Consider the following 22,194-nt stretch of genomic DNA (forward strand, 5'->3'; position numbering starts at 1 on the left):
GAGAACAGGCCTTGAGCAGAAAGGTCAGTGTTACCAGGAAAATGATAACACAGCACATACTACAAGTTTCTAGGTTTGAAACTGAAGGAAAAATTGAACCAGTTTTTGAAAGAAATTACCTTCAACATTTCCTAAATATAAAAATGCCACCATAAAACCATATTATTTCACCTTCTCTTCTTTTGTCTTTCACTTCTACATGAAGGACTGGGAAGCAGGAAGCAGAAGCCACTCCTTTCCCTTCCTCCCTGTTCCCAGCATAAGCAGAGACAGACCTGTAGTTTCTCCAAATAACAGTAAAAACAGCAGCCGACAACTTGCTATGCAGACTTTTATTGCTCTTTCAACTTTCAAGAACATCTACAAAAAATAGTTTTCTCTAAAAATTAGGAAACAAATGTGAAAGGCAGGATGGCTCACATTATAGACGCAGGTAGACTTGTACTTCACATAAATAAAAAATATCAGGTCTACAATTTGCTGAATTGACTTTGAATTTTTTATTACAAAAGAAAATACCATTGCAATTATAAACACCATAAACATTGTAACTGTATTGAGAAATCACACTAAGGTATCAAATATTATATAAATGGACAATAAATCTGAATTTTAATTTAAGCCTAACATAGTAAACACTGGAAGACACATTACCCCTACAAAGCCAAAATTTTTGAATAAACAAAGGAACAAAAGAAAGCTACACAGAAACAATCAATGTGCAAAACATATGATTAAAAACCATAGAATTGGGGCTTGAAGTCTAAGTACATGTACAATTTTAAAATAATCTTTACATGATTTTATTTGACAATTTACTTTTCAGAAAGTTAAAAGGGACCTTACAATGAAAACAATCAAATCTTGTGACTGGAACACTATATGAAAACTTGAATGCATTTACTTTCTAAACATAAGTAATTGTTTGATTAAATGAAGACAACGCACTCTTTGCAGTACAATGATAACAATGATAAAGCCCACATGAATCAATCTCAGACATGTAACTGACTTCATGTAAACACATTGAATTACATTGCTGATTGCTGGCTCACGTATCCCACTCTGAGTACTTTGTCAGGATGCAGATTCTGAACTGCTGAGCAGTGCACACTCATGAAACCTCAACAGGAAACTCAGTGGAACACCTCATGTCGGAGACTGTTCTTTCTGTAGAATTTTGAACCTGCCTTTGTGAAAGGAAAGCCAGAAACCTTATACTCAAGCCACAACTTTCAGTGTGTGGAAAAAACAAACACTTTGGGGAATGGAGAAACAAGAGTTAGTGATTCTCAGCAGGAAACAAATCGTAATAAATACATGCATTAGCACACAAAAACACTTCATCCTACACATCTTAGAGAAAGCTTGGCAAATCTGAACATTGGTACGCCACAAGCTTAAAAAAGCTAAGAGATTAAGCATGATTTCACACACATACGCAAACACTCACAATGTCTTAAAGACCTTGTACTTCACTTCTGCATAACTAAGATTATTAAAAATAGATACAGAATCACCCCCTTTAGCATCAGGAAGCTAACTTACTGTTTTCTCAAAAGCTCCTACTTTAGGTTGAAACAGTAATAAAAAGGAAGTAATTTTCAGATAGTTAACACCAGGATTTATTATAGTCTCTGTAAACACACATCTATAAATAAATAAAATATGGTGGAGGGAAGAGAATCCTGAGGCGGCTCCACGGCCATGGTGTTCAGTAGCACTAAGCTCTACTCTGAAAATCAAGGCATCTAAGAAAGTGCAGGGCTTTTCTGTGAATTTATTTTGTAAATGGGTATTTACAAGTTTAATTATTTTGCACCTTGAGGTAAATCAGTACATAGCAATTACTACTGCTCATATACACCTATTTAAGGCAGCATTAAAAATCAATATATATATATATATATGTATGTATATATAGCAAATTATCTCTCTTGCTGTCTTGCAATGAGTGTTATTCATGATTGTTATTTTCAAAAATAGCACAAAAACGTAACCATCTGAAAGAAGCAGTCAATTCCCTCTGCTCTTCAGAGGAGTAGTCGTATCAGATCACTCACTGTGAGTCAAGTAGTCAAAAGAAAGGAGAAGTCATTAACAACCAAGACCACAGTGAAACATTTTAGATGCAAAGTATTTTGTAAGTCATGGTTTTGTTTTGTTTGTTTGTCTTTTCCTGGCACTGGATTATATATATCACAGGAAGATTCTGATACCAGGTAGTTTTCAGTTTAAATTTTAAAATCACTTCCTGCAAAATATGTTAACCCTTTGATGTCCAGACAGAAGGAAATGATAGGAGGAAATTCTCTTGTCTGGGCACATCAGAGGAGTTATAATAGCAGCAAATGGGGACTTTGGAAATCACTATGCTGCTGAATGCAGAGAATCACTTCAGTGGAGGTCATCAGTGACCACAGCACCATGGCAATACTCCCCATCATAGGTTAAGGGAGTCCGACAGAACTCCTCAGATAGTACCAGATGGTGCCAACTACTATTTTACCTAGAACCCAGTATTTGCTCTCCGGGAAGGGAATTACACTAACTGGTACATAGTTTAGAATGAACTAAAACCACTTCAAACTTGCTAGAAATATCTGCTTTGAGCAATTCTATTCCTTTGATCTAAAGACTAGTCACACTTTTGTACTTTAGTTTGAAATGACTAAGGAACACGAGAATTTCCTTAAACATTCGCTCTAACTTTAATGTCCTCATTACCTCAATGTTGCCGGGGCTTCTCACTATTTCTGTGTATCATCTATTCTCTGGCCATAGCACTCTCGCAGCCCCAATCATTTTGTCCCACAGCCTGAAAACAGCATTTATTTCTTCTGTGGGGAGCTAAGAGTATATAAAAGATGATAATTTGCTACATGTTTAAAAGACAGCTCAGAAATACTGGAACCTCAATGTTAACACAGGATAGGAACAATGTCACTGATCTGAGCTGCAGAGAAAATATTCAACTTCCTTTTAAAATGTAAATATGGCAGTGCTTTATATCAAAGATGTAAGTTTGTCACTGATTTCAGGTAATAAACAGAAATGTAGGTGAGCACCAGATATCTATACCAGGAACAATTTACTCTATAGCTGTTACTCTCTCAAATATTTATATAATATTTAAGTATCACATCAGTTAGAATAAATAAAATATTTAAAAATGATATTGTGGGTAAAAACTTATTAAATACATTGCATACAATAGAAAGAATAGCAACAGATCATGAAAGGTATTCTTATAAAGGAACATTGATCACAAGCCCATGTGAAGGGGGCAGACTCTTTATTACTATTTACAACAGAAGATATCTGAACCTGACACACACAAGACCACTTTAAGTAAAAGAGAGCAAAGACAAACAACAGTGGGGTTCTGGGTTTCTAGAAAAGTATAAGTACTGGAAAAGTCTTACTACAAAAGTAAAAAACTTAACTATGGCAAATGGGCACTTTATAGCTTCTTAAAAAACTGTGAATGGTGTGGGTGTTAAATGAAAAGTCACACAGAATGTTTTTTACTTGTCCATCAGAATGGAAGCCCAGATAAATTATAAAATTTAAAAATAAATCCTAAGACATCAATTTCCTACCCTGAAAGTCTCCATTAATTTATAATCACCTGGATGTTCATCCCCTGTGAAGAAAGATGGACAGCTACATGAAGGAAGCTCAGAGAGAAGCCAGGATGTGCCATTTCCCACAACATGGGCAGACTCCTGATTCTACCTATAAAAACTACCAAAAGGGAGACAATAACCTCTCAAAATCCAGGTAAAAATTATAAATATATAGATTAAGTATGCATCACTTACGGTTGATATGATTGCCACTGACAAAGAAATTTAAGAAAAGCAGATTGAATACAGTTTTCCACATCTTTCTATTGCAGAACAGAAAGGCTTCACCCCCCAAGAAAATAACTACCTGAAGAGTAAAAACTATGTACCTCGCTTCATTAATACAGTCTCCATGGTGCTCACAACAACGTCAGGTGCTACTTCAAAGAGACCCACAGTCACGCACAAACAGCGTGACAAGCAGCACTGTTATACACAATGGCACGGCACATGTGCATTATATATATATATGTGTGTGTGTGTATATATGTACACATATATACATACAGACAGACAGACAGGTATATATCTCTATATATTCCTTTTGGTTTGCTTTACAATGAAGTCTCAGCATCCATGTATTTTTTTGATGGTTCATCTTCAAAATTTATTGTCACACTCACAGGTTTTTCAGGGCTGTTTAAAACAATGAGGAGAAAATTACTTTTAAAAGAATTGATCCTAAATTCTTAAACGGTCAACAAGGAATACTTACAATATATGTCTGAGTTGTGTGTTAACACCAACCTACACCTTGCTATTACAACCTGTCTGCTCTTGCTCTTCTGCAATCTAATGCATGAATATAACGTATTTTACCATATTCACCGCTCTAACTCTTAGAGTCCTTTCTTGTGATCAACACGTCATTTTTTTTAAGCATGAGTAAAGCCAGGATGTTGTCTTTAATGTGATTTTGAATAACATGACAAGCTAAGTATAAAAGAGACACATTGATATTACTACATAGCCTTATTTTCACCATAACACCATAAATACTCTGAGTCAAGGGTGCAGGCAGAATGAAGAGGGGGAACTCAGTGTGAAGTTCAAAGATTTGTAAAACCCTAGAGGCCACAGACAGAAACTGAAAGAAGGAACAGTGAAGCTCAGAACTAGAACTCAAGAAACAAAGATAAAAAATATATGATAAAGAGTTGGGCATTGGTGGCACACACCTTTAATCTCAGCACTTGGGAGGTGGAGGCAGGTGGATCTCTGTGAGTTCAAGGCCAGCCTGGTCTACAAGAGCTAGTACCAGGACAGTCAGAACTATTACACAGAGAACTCCTGTTGTGAAAACCCAACTAACCAACCAAACAAACAAAAACATCAACAACAACAAAAAACAAGGGTCCCTCCTCCTACCTTTGCCTCCTGAGGACTGGAAATTTTAGGTGTGAGCCACTATGCTCAGAAACATTAACTTAATTCTTAGCAATTATCTATCTATCTATCTATCTATACATACATTTTCATTTGACTATAATTATACTCCATTAAACCTTTAATTATGAATATATATCCAATTTGTGAATATAGTTATATTCACAAATATATATGTGAAAAATATATATGCACTGCTTTGTAGAGTTTATTTTTATTACTCTACAAATAAATGGTAAAAAATCCTTTTCTAAAATACACAACTGTGAATTTAAGAATTATAAAACATAATCATGAGGAAAGAAAACAATCTCAACCTGCATCAGACCACAATTAAGGTAGAAGAACAGATAGAAGGAAATGGGGAAAGGATTGGTTTTGTCCGTTAAGAAGAATATATTTAGATACATTAGGTAAATTAATATGAGTGAACACTAGCAACAGTTACAAAGCCATAAACAGTTGTAACTACCTCGTGTTAGGTCTGGTTACTTTGGCATTCTCAGTATTCATGGAAAGTGCCTTCCACTGGGCAGTTTTGGCCATTTCATCTGATATGTTAACAACTGAAGGGTCAATACTGAAGAACAAATACACTTTGTGGTTAGTATCCAGTACTTGCAAAAGCATTAATGTTGTCATTTTTATTAGCATCATAAAATGTCTTGTTTTCATCAATTTAAAATTGAGAAAACATTTGTCATGCACTTAAACCTATAATCTAACAAAGTATTACAAACTGGAATTCTGGTATCAAGTCTTCACAGAGAACTCCAAGTTCTTTTACCACTGAAACTAAGCAGGACTGATTATGTTAGCAAAACCCACTTCATTTTCAATTTAGATAGTTCTTCATCAGTATTCCAGCCACGATACCTTGTGATCATTGAGATAACATAAAAACCAATCACTGTATCTAAAATCCTAAAACTGTACAGATTTAGTCAAAATACTTAAAATCCATACTCTCACCAAGTAAGAAACTACAATATATAACAACAACAACAACAACAATAATAACAAAAAGCCTTTTGTTTCTGTTTTGCAAATCTTTTCTATGCTGGAATAAAAGCACAACTGACAATGAAGCTCTGAACATAGCAGATGGCACAAAAAATGACTCCACCAATGCTTAGCTAGATATTCTCATAGTCTTCGTGTCAAAGTGCTACTTCATCAGCTATATCAAAATCAAAGAACAATAATACTGCCTATTTACTATAAAAGTCAAATGTAATATTTCTTTCTACAAAATACTGCAAAATGACTTTAGACCCCCAATCCAATGATTACATCCACAAATAACGTGCGTTGTCATAGGTCACAAGTAATATGACATTCCATAAATAAAACTGAAATACATTTATTATCTCTCCCTTTTTTTTTAACCAAAAGAAAAACAATTCATGCAAACAAGCCACAAACACAAATGTCATACTGGATTACATGACTGAGGTGGGCAATGCAAGCCCTGCCTCAGGAGGCAGAGGCTGAAGCAGTACACCATAGTAAGTCTGAGGGTAGCTGGCAACTTAGTAAGATCCTATCTCAGAATGAACTATGAAAATTGGTGTGCAGGCTTGTTTATGCCAATTTGACAAAGCCTAGAGTCATTAGAGAGAGAGAGGAAAAAAAAAAAAAACCTCAATAGAGACAATACCTCCATAAAATCGGCCGTAGTCAAGCACTTAGGCATTTTCTTAATTAGTGAGTGATTGGGAAGGACTCTATTCTAAAATGTGCCATTCCTGAAATGGAGGTCTTGGGTACTCTAAGAAAGCATACTGAATAAGTTATGAGGAAAATAAACCAATAAGTCAAAACCCTCCAAGGCCTCTGCATCAGCTTCTGCCTTCAGTTTCCTACCCTGCTTGAGTTCCTGCCCTGACAGCTTTGAACAATAATATGGAAAAGGAAGCAAAATCAAGTTGCTTTTGGTTATCATGTTTGTCATAGCAATATTAACCCTAGTTTAAAAAAAAAAAAAGTTGGGGAAGTAGCTCAGTGGGAGATGGTTTGCCAAGTATGCAGAGTCCTAGGTTCAATACCAGATAATACAAAAAGAAGAAATTAGATAATATTAAAATAACAGTGTAATAGCAGCTACATTATAAATGATTGATACCAGTTGCTTTAAAAAAATCCACCTCTGTCATACTTTAAATCATATTTAAGACTGCAGCAGGGTATGGTGGCACACACCTTTAGTGCCAGCACTCTGAAGGTAGAGACAGATTTCTGTAAACTGGAGGCCAAACTGGTCTACACTGATTTCTAGATCAACTAGGGCTACATAGTGAAATCCTGCTCAAGCTACCAACCACATACATTTAGATTGCAGAACAGCATGACAAAGTCAATGCAAAGTCTTAGAATGGTTACTAGACTTTCATCACATAAGCCAAATGTCCAGGCTGAAAATGGTAAACGTTTCAACCTGCCACTGTGTTTTCCCTAAGAAAACATTTACTCAGCATTATTTCAGAGAAATATTACATGCTTCATCTGTAACTCGACACATGGAAAAAAATACACTGTACAAAACAAAGCTGTATCTTACCTATATTTTAGGGTTTTAACTGGAATCTGTAGGAGACTTCCTCTTTCAAATGGAAGATGCACAGTATCCCCATCATCCTGAAGCATTCGTTCAGCTTCCTTTAGAGCACAAACATGAAGAGGTTACTTTCTCCACAATATCCCCAGGAGGATCTGTTACTAAGAATACCTTAAAGAAACTGACAGCATTATATAAACAATGTATCTGTCCTAACTGAAAAGTTCTTGTGGCAATATAAACACGTAATAGCATAAAATTATAAGAACTATTGGTAGAAATTTATTTCCCAAGGTATAACCTCTATTTTTGAGAATGATTAATTAATGCGGTTTGAAAATCAGTATGACCTCAGTCTGAATACTAGCTATATACACAGCTAAGGGGAAAAAACTGACGTCTCAAGTCTCATCACAGGGCACAGTAAAAGCTCGTCTATATTAGGCACAGTTACTCAGCATACATTTCTCTGTTAGTGGAAGATCTGTGGACACAGGACATTTTTCAAGTCCAAATGTAACTTATGCTAGCAGCAGCCTCTCCAGGTGTCTCTGACACTGAAAAGGTTCCTTGGAAAAGACATCATCCTGGGTTGAAAACCACCTGAACAACAACATAAACATGGATAAAAATGGCCCCTTAATAATGAAGGAAGACACAAAGAAGTACAGAAAGAGCATCAAGCTCATCTCAGCTCCCTATTATCAAAAATCCTACCATTTACAATTGACAATGCACCCAGATTAAAAATTGCTACACTAATTTCCCAGCATTCTTTGCAATCCAGTGGGGAATACATTGCATAAGCAACTTACTAAATGACAGTTTTAGAAAGACTCTTGAAAACAGAATAATGTTCATTTTGCCTTGTGTTCTCTTCCCATTGCTTCTTTTCTACTGTGATAGAAAATAGATTCCTGGGCTTTTAAAACGCATTTTCACATCTGTTCTTTAAATTTATATGTTTCTGGACCAACTAAAGCAAAAAGCAAGTAATATGACCTGCTTATTTTATGTATTTTTCAAATAAATAATATTCTACATGAAGAAAAATCACCAGAGGCTTACATGTTTATGCATGCAATATTACAATGATTATCCTAGTTATAATTCTGGTGCACCATCATATCTGGCTACTCATTTTTAAATGTCATAGTCTTACTTAAATATAAATTGGAAAGGGTATATTTCTTAGCCAGAATTATAACTAGGATAAACATTGTAATTATTTGAATGAGGTTCTAATTTTTAAAAAAAGAGTTTTGTTTGCTTTAATATTGCAGGGAACAAGCCAAGGGAAGCAAGGTAGTTTAAACGACCTCTGCATCAATTCCTGCCCTCCCTGCTTCTGATAATGAACTGTGAATAAAATAAACTCTTTCTTCTTCAAGTTGCTTTTGGTCATGGTGTTTCCTCACAGCAACAGTAACTAAAACAGGAATACTGAGGGAAGTATTGCAACCAACAAGACCATATTTAGTTTCTACTTCCTATTTAGTCAAAGCACAAACATAATTAAAAACCACCAAATCCAGAATAAAGTATTTCTTTTTAAATATCATTGTACAGACTAACTAACAATGGTACACACTACTGAATATTAGAATTAAAAACCAGGCTGGAGAGAAGGCTCACCAGGAAAAGGTACCTGCTGTACAAGCTTGGCAATTTTAGTTGACCCTATAACCCACATAAAAGTCAACAAGACCAACTCCTGACAATTGTGCTCTTATCTCCAAATGTGTGCTATGGCACACAGGCCTCCACCTACATATCCTGAGCATGAACACATACACAAAACAATAAATAAATGCATTTTTAAAGAAAAACAAAAATCTAAAAATATAGTTATGCATGGATGGTAGTGTGCCTTAGTTCCAGATACTCTGGAGGCTGGGGTGGGAGGATTCTTGAATCCAAGAGTTCAAAAGCAGCATCATGAGCATAAAAAATCTGACTTATGCCTGATTATAAGCGCATTTCCTTGCATGAGTGTTTGTGTGTGCACCTACAGAGAACAGAGGTCAAGGGTGTCCCGCTCCATCACTCTCCATGTACTGCTGTCATGCAGCTGTGCGTTCACTCAATCTGGAGCTAGCCTCCTTGTCTAGCCTCCAGAGGGTGGCAATCACATTGACACACAACCACACCTAGCTTTTTAAATGGGTGCTAAGGACTGTGAACACAGGTACTCATGCCTGTGCAGCTTTTACTTACTGGACCATCTCCCCAGCCCCTAATAGTTTTCAACATCTTTAAACTTATTTAGTGTACCACATCAGACAACTAAAATACTGCAAAGTGTACTACACACTAACACACCCAATGTATTTAAGATTAAATCAGACATTATTGTGTGATGTTTTAGTACTATTAAAAATTCTAATTCTTGTATTTTTTTTTAATTCACAGAATATGCTCTCAACCTCTCCCTGTTTTTGGTTTTTCAAGGGAGGATTTCAGTGGGTAACAGGCCTGACTTTTGTGGAACTCAGATTCACCTGCCTCTGCCTACTGAGTGCTGGAATTAAAGGTGTGTGCCACCATTGCCTGGCCAGAATATTCAATTTTTAAAAAGTATTCTTGTGTCAGAGTTAAAGAGCAGCAAGACTGGGAAATCGGTGAGAAGCAGTATTTGAGTGAGATCACCCAGCTCTGTGCCTCATCTCAGCACAGCAGGATAGAGTACTTGTGCTTCCCAGCACTCTCTGAGGGTTAAAAAGCAGCGACGGTAACAGGATCTGCTAACACTGCAAACACTGACAGGTGTCTTCTTACCTCTTTCTCTTTTTTCTTTTTGTCATCTTCTTTCTTTTTTTTACTTTCTGGCATGAGATCATCAAGCCAACTGAGTTCTCTCTTTGTGAAACACAGATCCATGAGCTTACGCACAAAGACTAGTGCAAGAACCTAAAGAAGATGGGAGAGACAGAAACGTAAGACATACACTGACAGAAAAAAGCAAATGATTGCTAAAGCTTATATGTAACAGGAAATGCTACATTCGTTTTGTTTAAAAGTTAGTTAACACTTACTGGAACAGAACAGAATTATTTATTTTTATCTTCCCATTGAGTACTCAAAACAACACATAGGAATAAAATCAAAAAGCCATTCTGCCCCCTTCAATAAAGATTTTCATGATGTAAGTACCTACCATAAAACACTGCAACCCTTAGATAAGACCTTAGAATAAATAGCTGCCCCAGGCCTGAACTCTATCGTTCACTGAGTTGAGAGGAAAGGGTGGATGTGAACTCACTACCCTATGATAGCTGCTGGGAGCGTGTATGTTTGCAGAGCCAACTGGCTTCCCACTATTGCTGCTGCTAAGTTTATCTTTTACTTCTTTTCCTCTCACCTTAAAAGTAGCATTTAATTTGTTAGTGCACTGTTCAGTGTAGTAGAAACCTTCCATCTACTTTGTGTTACAAATACTTTCTCCTGGTTCACAACTCTACAGCTCTACTCTGTTTAAATGCCACCTATCACATAAAAATACTTCACATGGTTAAATATATTTACCCTTCTTTTACCAGTAAGTTTTCCCATTTTCACTAAAAAGTCTCTCTAGTCTCTGGGATAGATATATGTATGTATGTATGTATGTTTTTATGTATGTGTGTGTGAATGTATGTATTTATATACATTTATATGTATACACACATATATGTATATATAAAATCCTAACTTTTCTACAACTTCATTTACCTCTTAAATTTTGAGTTCACTTAGGATTTCTTCCTTATTAAGATGTTACATAGTATATAGATAATTCTCTCAACACCATACATTAAACTTTCTGATGAAGGAAATGACCATTTTTAATAAACTAATCTGACCATGGTATTCCAGTACCAATACAGTTTTATATAAAGACAAACCTCTGACCCCATTAGTCTATGCCTCTGGTCTCCTCACTCATTGCTATACCAGCTCCACATTGTATGGACCTAACAGAAGTTTCCAAGCTTGGCTGTCAGACAGCATGATGTAAACACAGAAAAGTTAGGCAGTCAGAAAAACTCCATTCCTAATTATGCTTAACTGATTTCTTATTTTCTGTAACTTATAAGTCTTCATTTTTAACAAGAATATAATTTACATATAGTCGAGCAGGAAACTGTCTGATGCACATAACAATAACACATGTAACCCACAAGCACAACACTTTTGCAAACCACGTTTTTAATGATTTATCCGGTTCACATGATACCACCTCCATCTCGAAACACACACGTAAAACACTTCAACTGGTGCCCTTATAAAATGGTTGTGCCATGTGCAGAGTCACAGGAAGACATGCAGGGACAATTCAGATTGTAGCTAAACAGCTACAGGGCAAGCAACACAGCAAGAAGCTAGGAAGAGGACGCCCTGTAGATTTCACAGCCGATCCTATGCCTACAGCCCAATTTCACACTTTTAGTCTCCAGTATTTGTAATAATAATTTTTATAGTTTTAAGTAACACAAAGTTTTGTCAAACTTTTCAAAAAAACTGTAAGAAATTGATACAAGTACAATTGCAAAGCTTTTTTCCTTAAAAAAAATTTATCCTTTTTATTTCAGCTTACCCTTAAACATTTTCTCGTTTGGTCACTTCTAATCAATTTTATTGCCCATGATTAACACTATTGAGGTAGACATTATCTACTACTTCTGATATGTTCTCATTCAGATACTCAAATACAATGGTTATTAATTCTCGTATGGTTCTTTACTCTTTTTTCATTAGATTCTAACATGAGGGGTGAAAGGTATATGATTATAATATGCTGATAATTCCTTTTAATGCTAAAGTACTACTATCTGCTTTATTATGGTATATGATGCTAAGAAATAATGTTGAGCATATGCACCAGCATTTCAAGCTGATCGAATTTAATCATAGAAAACGCCATAGATCTTTCACAACTTCATCGAGTTTTGGTGCTGAGATCTTTCTTGTGTTTCCAGAGAAAAGCTTGCGGCTTTCTCTTGGCTTCACACTGTCTGATCTTTACTGTTCATGAAACTGAGCCTGGTATTCTCAGCTACTGAACCCTTTTGCTTGGGCTACTTGTGAAAATTCATATACAGTATGGTAATAATCCACTTCCTATAAATCAGGAAGTGACAACTCAAAGATCCTAGGTCAAACCTGGGCCATCAGCCATTTTTGTAGAGCTCATGAACTAAGAATGGTTTTTATAGACAACTTTTGGAATAATTCTGAGATTTTTTTCCTTTTTTTCAGTGCTAAGAAGCAAATTCAGTCTCTACACATTCTAGACAAGACTACTACTAAGTCGCACCCCCTAACCTCAGCAGTGAATGCAGTATTGACCTTGAACCTGATCTGAGTGAAATGTTCCCTCAGAAAAAGACAATGGCATTCTTCTCATTAGCAGTCCTGCATTTTAAAAAAGTACTATTTCTCTAATTTTACTACAAAGAAATCATAAACATGCATTTCTGTCTTGTATTATTCAAGTACCTACATAATATTCTCCTGATCTACAAAGCCTAAAATATTTACTACCTGGCCCTTTACAGAAAAATATTTATTAACCGTTGCATTCTAGATATCTGATGAACTTAAGTCCATTTGGGTCTTTTGTGCATCTGTGGCTACAAGTCTTTTCTCCTTAAGCTTACACAAATACTCTATGCTCTCATTTCTTTCTACCCTTGACTTAGGAGACACTGGTCCACTACTGATTTTTGCTGCATTTATTCTTCCTTGATAACAAAGCCCGTGTGATGCACATCTTCCTTTGAGTACACAGCTGTGCTCAGCGCTTTAGAAACATCGTCATGCTCTTTCCTTAAGTCCATAGGATTCTTTAACTTGACATTTTAATAGGATTTAATTTTCAAATCTGTAGCCTTGCTTTAATAGCATCACTGACATGTGATTTATTTGTGATCGGGTAGGCAGTATTGTTCAGTTAGTTGAATCTCATAATGTTTTCTGTAACTAAGTCGGCAATTGTCTTTTATATAGTACCCAGAAAAGGACAAACAATACCTATTTGCATAGTTCTTATGCAAAAAAAAATTAACTGGTGATTTAATGAATTGTATGGACTGTGTCCTATTAAGACCCTCTATGGACTTCCTAAGTTTTACATTTCCAGATCTGTTCGTTTCTAGGAAAGACATTACAGCATGCCGTTTCAAAGCCAAGATATGTTATAGTTGCTTTGCCTTATGCACCTGACAACCACATTTGTTCTAGAAATGTTCTAAGTTCTGAAGTTACATAGAATTCCAATATAGAGCCTTATGTCCCAAGGGCTAAGATATTAAAAAAACTAGTTTATTGATAGAAACAGTTCATCTACATTTTAAAATACTTAAGATATTTAAAGGAGGTATTTCTTTCCGCAAGGTCAATAACAAATTTTTTAAATGTTACCATGAAAACGAGTATTACATTAAGAATTAGTAACAAGATAAATCTGAAAATTTACCATCATGGGGAAAACGACTGCAGCAGCAGAAGCTTTGATTACCCACAGCAGGATGAGGCAGGTCAGCTGGACCACAGTGAACACGTGCACCTTCCACAGGGGAACGTAGCGGAGGTAGATCAGGTCCGGCTGATGCTTGGCAGGCATTCCAAACAGTTTGATGCGGTCAAAAAACTACACATGTAAAAAAACGAAAAGGAGGTTTATCACCAAAAACCATTTTTGCTATTTAAGAAATTCCAACTTTTAGGGTTTTATGTATTTGTGCTAAATGAAACGTTAAGTTCTTTGGTGTGTTTTGATAATACAGAAAAGTGTTTCAGGAAACAACCTCAGAGAAAGAGAGAGAGAGAGAGAGAGAGAGAGAGATATCAAGACAGCCAGGGCTGGTGATATATACCTATAATCCTATCCCATGGGTGACGACTGTTTAAACCAGCCTAGGAGGCTGGGCCTGTCTCAAAAAAGCAAAACAAAACAGACAAAATATTTTACTGTGTCTGGTCAAATTTCAAATATACTGAATGTCTTTGCACTGTTTCCAATAAGCACAATTAAATACTAACAGTCTTCTGAGGTTTCTTCAAGTTTAATACCACTAAGGTTATGAAGAGAAATCACCAATTCATACATTGGATACTTCTGAACGTAATTTCTTTATTTATAAATCAGAGGTAAAAATCAACCAACCCACCTCACAAAATGGCTATAAAAATCAAATAAGTGAAACAGTATCATTTCTTCACCAAGGGAGACATAATTTTTTTTTTTTAAGTGCTGGCTTTGGGAAGTACTGCCAACTATTTTTACACCAACGAGTGACTGTGGATGGCACAGTTTCCGTGAGAAGAAGTGGCCACCATGGGGCTCACTGTGCTAGTCTAAACATTTTTAACTCAGGTCTGTACAAACCTGAGTATATTTTAGCAGACTGTGTGCACAGAGCACAGTTAAGCACCGGCTTGCTGAGTCCAGTTTCACATCCTGCTTTATAAAACAGGAGCTCCTTCTTCCTCCATCAGTCAGCATCGTAAGAATTATAGAAAACAGCGAATGTGCTAGGCCTCACTGTGACATAAACATCTGTATATCTTTCTGTCTCATTGCTTAAAGTGTTCTCCACCTGGGGTAAAGTCTTTTCATTCCGACCTTTGACCCTCCCCTCACTAAACTAGTCTTCCCTGAGCAGGTAGATATATGACATTCCCTTGGATTTAAGGTAAAGTAGGTGGATTATCATCTCATTTTTTTGAGTAAAAATATGCAATTATCAATAATCCACTCAGCAAATGTGGATTTGATATAACAAGACAAAAATCGTCACAAGTACAGCTTCTGCCATTTTTAAATATTGTCATTATTAAATACTTGCCTGGATTCCTTTCAATGATGAAACTCCCATATAAAGGAAAACTCCATATAGAACTGGCATTGGGATAAACTGTAAATAAAATTACTACAATCAGAACTCGTTGTACTAAATAATTTTACAATAATAAGTATATAGAAACATTAATGAGTAACTATGGTGACAGAATTGAAAATTCTTTTCTGATAAGGATTGGACCAACGTTCCTACACAGAAGAAGGAAACAGATATATTTATTGTTTATACATTAGAGAGTCAACTGATCTACAGATTGTTCATCAAGAGAGTACACTCTAGAAAAAGGAGAAAGGGCACTTCAGTCAACAGCTTAGTTTGAAACCTAGTTAACTTTTTAAACAAAACAGCCTTTCGGTACTTCAGCTTATGCACCAGCTTGCTGTGTAGTTAAATTTCTTTAAATACACTGAACAGGCAACAAAGCAGCTGACACAAGGCCAGTCCCTAAGGTATTAAGTTACTGTTGCCCAGTGCCAATGTGGCAACAGCATTCACTAATAAAGCCCTTAAAACTCTGAAGGGTGAACATGACAAAACCCTATGCTGGCATGCCTTCTGTCAGAAATCATGGCTGTGTGTATATAGTTAAAAGATACTTTAAATAGTTATTATCAATTCAAAAATAACAGCAATAATATCAATAACCAGGATAAGCTGTAAGCTGGCACAAAGAACACTATCTGTGTGGGGGTACACTTGTCTTTGCATAAGTGGATGTGAGCTGTCTGGTGCCTTCCTCTACCATGCTCTACCTTCTGTCTTGTTGTGAAGACAGGGTCCCCTCCCAAATCTAGAGAGCTCACCAATTAGGCAAACTAGCTGACCAATAAGCTCAGAGGATTTATGTATCTTTACTTCCAGGGTGATAAGATGACAGGCTCTTTACCCATGGGTGCTGGAGATCTGAACTCAAGATTTACACCTGTGTAACGAGTACTTTACCAACTGAGTCACGCCCAGAACACATTTCTATGAAAGATTACAATTTCTAAAGCAAAGTGAAATTCAAGACTAGCACTGCTTTATACTTCTGTAAATCTCTTTAGTGGTTGCTTAACAGGAGACAAGGAGTATTCATCTTGAAACTGTGTTTAGTTTACAGCAATTCGCTACAATAACCTCTTCTGTACAAGATACACAGAAAGTGCTGCCTTCTGCAGGATGGAGCCTTTGGAATGGACGGCCCTGGTGGAATTCTGACAGGATGCCAGGGACTCCAACCGGGACTCCAACAGTCCTTGGAGCAGATTGAAAATATCTGTTCTAGGAAAAATGAGTCAATGTAAACATCAGTGTAAAAATATTGGCTGGGCAGCCTACAAACCACAATCCCAGAGAACTTAGACAACAATGAGGACACTAAGAGAGATTTACATAGGTCTAATCTACATGGGAAGTAGAAAGTAGAAAAAGACAAGATCTCATGTATAAATTGGGAGCATGGAGACCTTAGGGGAGGGGAGAGGCAGGGAGGGGAGCAGAGAAAAAAAATGTAGAGCTCAATAAATATCAATTAAAAAAAATATTGGCTGGGCAGTGGAGGCACATGCCTTTAATTCCAGCACTCAGGGGTCAGAGACAAGCAAATCTCTGAGTTCAAGGCCAGTCCGGTCTACAGAGTGAGTTCTAGGACAGGAAACAAAGCTACAGAAAAACCCTGTTTCAAAAAAATCAAAATACATAACTAACTAAATAAAATCTACATATATATATATAGTTATAGTTATAACAATATTTAAGATTACAATGATGATAGATACCAGCATAATTTAACTTACTTTCATCCCTTCCTTCCCTATCTGTGTGTGCATGTGTGCACATGCGGATATACATGTGCACACAAGCACACGTGTCTTGATGTGCACATGGTGTCAAAGGCATGAGCATGTGAGTTCTGGGGATGAAACTCAGGTTGTTAAACCTGGCATCTGCAAATGCCCTTACTAAGTGATCCATCTTGCCAGCCCTTTTCAATGCAGGGACTCATACTGAGTCCAGCCTGGCCTGGAACTCACCATGTAGCCTAGGCTATCCACTAACTTACAACAATTCTGTATTAGCCCCATTCCCACCTCACTCCTGTACAAATGCTAAGACTACAGACATGAGCCACCATGCCCAAATATTACCAGAGCAAGTTAACAAAGCTGAGGGTCAACAAGTGCTCCGTGAGTCACAGCTCTTCTATCCAAGGCAGACAACCTGAGAGTGGTCTCTGGAACCCATTAAAGAACAGAGACTGACAACGTTGTTCTATGACCTTCACGGTTCAACTACTGTACACGTGTGCCCGTATTTGTGCACACACACGTGCGCGCGCGCACACACATACACAATTTTTTAAAATTTAAATCACAAAGTTGAGAAAATTGTCTCTGAGGAGTTACTTTTGAAAAGTAAAAAACCAATATGGAGACTAAGTTTTATTGTAGAGTTTTCTGCATGTTCAAGTTGAATTTTTCTATTTATATACAGCATTTAATTCATTAGAAATTTAGAAACTATAATAAGACTTAAAGGACAACTTTCAAAGAGCTTCAATGGGCCCTCACCTTCAGAAGACTACATAAAATACTTTCTTTGTCTCCAAGTTCCTTGAGAACACACTCAGCACTACACAACTGCCCGTTTCATGGGCAAACTGTGGAGTCCTTGCAGGAAGACAAACTACACCCTATTTATTACTATCCCACGTTTAGGGTACTGCAAACAGTCCAGACACATGGCACTTGAACTGGCTAGTAAAAAGTACATAAAACAAACCCATGGAATTTCATTAATGAAGAATATCCTTTTAAAGCTAATATGCATAAAGTCTCTTCTAGTTTATAGTGTGTCAGCTTTTATTCAGCCATTTTCTTTACAAGAAAAGTAACCAAAATAGCAAAAACAAATATGGAGTTGGGTTTTTACATGATAAAAAGTTTCAATTAGATATTATGCTACATAATTATTTTTTAATGACTATATTCTGTAAAATATAACTATATTCTGTAAAATAAGGATGTGATAAAAATGTATTTAACTGAATTTCTTATGTGTTTCATTGGTAATCTTGTTTATTTTTTTTTAGTGTTTATTACTTTTATTTCGTGTGCTTTATCAAGAAAAAAAAATCACATCAAATTCACTTAAGAGTACTTTAAAGAAACTAAAGCATTTTTCTCCTATTGCTTCCGATTACTTCCTGTACTATGTTCTACCCACATGCCGCTTAAGGCCTTTCAACTGCAGGCTGTAACAGATGGATCTACGGGGCATAATTATTAATCTAGATGTTTATCATACGAAAAATATTGCCGAACGGTATTTCTAAATGTGAATGGATTTTAAATTATGGGGGGGGGGGCTGATTTTATGTATTCCACACATATTTCAACATTTCACTTCCATACAATTATGTACAAATGTTAAGCGTGACTTTGGAACACTGCCACAAAGGGTTTTTACCTTTAGTACTGAAGTCATGAACACAGAGAGGCCCATCAGGATAAAAATCATCAGCCCTGTAACCCGCTGCTCACGAATCCCCAGAAACTTGGGCTGTTCCCCTGGAGCAGAACATTCCGACTCGACTTTTAAGCTGTTCACATGACTTATAGACAACACTGTTGCAGCCACAAACCACGGCAGGCCCATGACAGAGCAGACTCCCAACATGACACCAACCATCAGCAAGTCAAGGTGATAGCCAGCTCCTTTCTGAACAGAGAAACAAACACCAGTAAGTCTAGATTGTTCCTTTATATTAAAGTTCCAAATTAATTATAAGAAGGAAGAAACTAGTTTTCAAATGTATTTTTAAGTATTCTTGCTATTAAAGAAAATACCCTCAAAGAAGCCTCCAAGAATACCTTGAGTTTGTGTTCTTTCCTGTTGATGATTACAGCTGTAATCTGTTGATCCATGAAGATGAGAATGGTACAGAGGAGAGCAGGAACGGCTGCAATTAGCAATGTCCACCAAGGGTTATCTCCCAAAGGGCTTATGATCCAGCCCCTACTTGGATCAGTAGGCTATTAAAGTTTAAGAACAAAGAAAAAAGTTTCATTCCTCTACTATACTAGATTTCTACAGCACATAGTGGGTCTATTCCATGAAAAGCTGAATTAGGATGTGTGGTAAATTCTTTGCAGACAGTGACAGAAATTTCATCCTGTGTCTACAAGCATGGAACCTGCCAACTCTCCATCAACTCATGATCATCTTGTAACTTATACACAAAATAAGACCAAAGTGACATGTGCAGTCTGGTCTTCAAGAAACCCTGAAGCTTCCTTGACCCTCCTCAAGTCCTGAAATGACTGTGCTGCTGAGTAAGCTTCCTGGAGAGGAAGACACAAACAGAAGCAGGGAAGGGAAACACCACCACTCCACTGTTTCAGCCCTTCAGCCAGACTGTCTCCACCAGTCACTAGATGATCAGACACATGAAAGGCATGGGACCTACTGAGTAGACCACATCCCACCTGGGCAAACCCAACCTTTAAAGGGTTATAAACAGAGGCTGGCTTACTGCTTAGAGACTAGCAGTTTTGGGTTCAGGTTTTTTGTTTGTTTGTTTGTTTGAATTTGTTTATTATGGATAATAAACAAGGTGCTGCTAAGTAGCTTAGATTGGCCTGGAACTATGTAGTTCCAAATATAGTGAAATAAATTTCTCTTGTATCAATTCTTAACGTACATTGGGTTAGAGTCCTGAAACTAGTGGTTATGGGGAGGTTATGGCACTGAGTCAGAATTGGCACAGAACAACTACAGACAAAAATCTGGTCCCTTATCAGATTCAAACACATTTCAATGATGTAACATGAAACTGATTTTTATAGCAATCACTCTAGTGCTCGGAGGACAGGAGTTACTAAAATTTAAATTAATATTTGTCAATGCAAAAGGTAAACTGACTGCAGTTTACAAGAGCTCTTGCCTAATAAGAACAATATCCTGGGCTCAAGTCCTTTCCCCACTAAGTAGTTTGGCATTTCCAAAAACAAATAGCCACTTGCTTTAATATTTACCTCAAACTTTTCAGGAACATGAAGTTTGGGAGATGGAATTCCTACAAGGTAGTCAATTGCAACCATTATTACTATTGTAAGAAATACAGCAAAGTCACTGATTGTTGATCGTACCTATAGTAGAGATTACATTAACATAAACAAACATAGAATTACTTCCTGGACTTTGTAAATAATTCATGTCTTTCTCATAAAATATGTCCCCAATGTATGGATGAGACTTTTAATACGAGTGTTACATATGCCTATGTCCACTTGATCCCAAAAGCTTAAGAAAAAGTCACAGCTATCCTCCACTTTCTCACAGTATTAGCTTCCTTCTCTGTGCTCAGATATGCATTATATGTAGGGTCTTGTTTTGCTTTTTGTTTCCAAGACAGGATTTCTCTGTGCAACAGTTCTGACTATCTTAGAACTCTGTACACCAGGCTGGCCTTGATCTCACAGAGCTCTGACTGTATCTGCCTTCCTAGTGCTGGAATTAAAAGCATGCACCACTACAACCCAGATGATACATTTTTTACTAAAAGGAATTTCTTTTAAACTATTTAGCATAAAACATTAACTTTAAACAATAATTATTGCTTTGAAATAAATCAAAAGAAAAGAAAACAAATACTACCAAAATTCAATCCAGTTACCTTGGTAGGAAAATAACGCTTGGTCTTAAACTGTTTAAGGAATGAAGACAGAAAGAACGTCGTGAAGAACAGGACAACACACCAGAAGAGCACGTCGGGAACGTAGGGCCCGTGAGGACCACAGGCTGACCCCACAAACATACCATGGAAGGTCTTACACTCCTGGAGGGGAGGACAGCAGAGGAAGGACATGGAGATTTTCAAATATCCAATAAAGTACTCATGAATATGGTTGAATCTGAGGCATCAATTTTATGTTCTACTCAGAATTAGAAGCTTATGATATTCCTTTCAAAATCACAAAAGAGGATTTTGCCAAGCTTCCCCTTCCCTTCAACTGCATGTTCCCTTTAGAGAAAGGCTCACAGTAACTGTTAACCGAAATGTCTCCTCTGCATCCCTGGAGGCCATAACTGCACTATCTGACAGCTGGTTAAATTAAAAGCAGCAGACAGAAAATCACTACTGCAGTCTTTATAGATGCTAAGGGAACATGGATAGAGCACTGCCTTAAAAGACAACTGGAGAGGAACATGGTGGTATATATCTGTAATCCTCATCTCTCTCGAGGTGAGGCTGAAGGTCCAGAAATTCAAGGCAAGTCTCTGTTATTTATATTCAGATGGCAGTCTGGAATAAATGAGACTTTACCACTCACCCTAGAGAAAGCAGGAAAAATTAAAGGCAACTAATTCAGCTCTGACTTGACACCTGGGAGTGAAACATGGTCTTTCAGGAGCAGCAAAACTGTCATTAAAATTCTAGCGAAACCACATCTGGTCTGGTGCTATGTAGCTTAGTAGTAAAACACTTGCCTTGTATATGTGAGGCCCTGGATCTAGGGCAGTTAAGCATATCATATTCTGCATATCAGATATTTACATTATGACTCATAACAATAGCAAAATTACAGTTATGAAATAGCAATGAAATAATTTTATGGTTGGGGGTCAACACAACATAAGGAACTGTTATTAAAGGGTCGCAGCATTGGGGAGGTTGAGAAGCACTGGTCTAAGGTTTTACATATCACTTAAAAAAACACAAAAGAGGCTGCAGAAATCGCTCAGAGGTGAAGGGCATATTTGCTCTTAACTGAATTGTTTCCACCACCCTTAT

General features: G+C 36.8%; 1 protein-coding gene across 7 annotated transcripts in view; it reads right to left on the reverse strand.

Annotated features, from left to right (window-relative positions):
* Positions 1-317: 317 nt before the first annotated feature.
* The window catches only part of Slc4a7 (solute carrier family 4 member 7), an 84,932-nt gene continuing 63,055 nt past the window's right edge, over positions 318-22,194 (reverse strand). For 4 of the 7 annotated variants that reach the window (XM_085687909.2, XM_085687908.2, XM_085687913.2 and 1 more), the window contains 10 exons: positions 21,076-21,237; positions 20,435-20,548; positions 19,271-19,432; positions 18,867-19,118; positions 15,402-15,470; positions 14,030-14,203; positions 10,351-10,482; positions 7,576-7,673; positions 5,488-5,595; positions 318-4,265 (listed from right to left, as the gene is read on the reverse strand). In XM_085687909.2, coding sequence (XP_085544035.1) covers positions 4,184-4,265; positions 5,488-5,595; positions 7,576-7,673; positions 10,351-10,482; positions 14,030-14,203; positions 15,402-15,470; positions 18,867-19,118; positions 19,271-19,432; positions 20,435-20,548; positions 21,076-21,237 — 1,353 coding nt within the window. In that variant the 3' untranslated portion in view covers positions 318-4,183. The remainder of the gene's footprint in view (positions 4,266-5,487; positions 5,596-7,575; positions 7,674-10,350; positions 10,483-14,029; positions 14,204-15,401; positions 15,471-18,866; positions 19,119-19,270; positions 19,433-20,434; positions 20,549-21,075; positions 21,238-22,194) is intronic. The other 3 variants (XM_085687911.2, XM_085687910.2, XM_085687914.2) reach the window with 1 other exon arrangement.

Source organism: Myodes glareolus, chromosome 5 (genome assembly GCF_982192425.1).
Source record: "Myodes glareolus chromosome 5, mMyoGla1.1, whole genome shotgun sequence".
NCBI lineage: Eukaryota > Metazoa > Chordata > Mammalia > Rodentia > Cricetidae > Myodes > Myodes glareolus.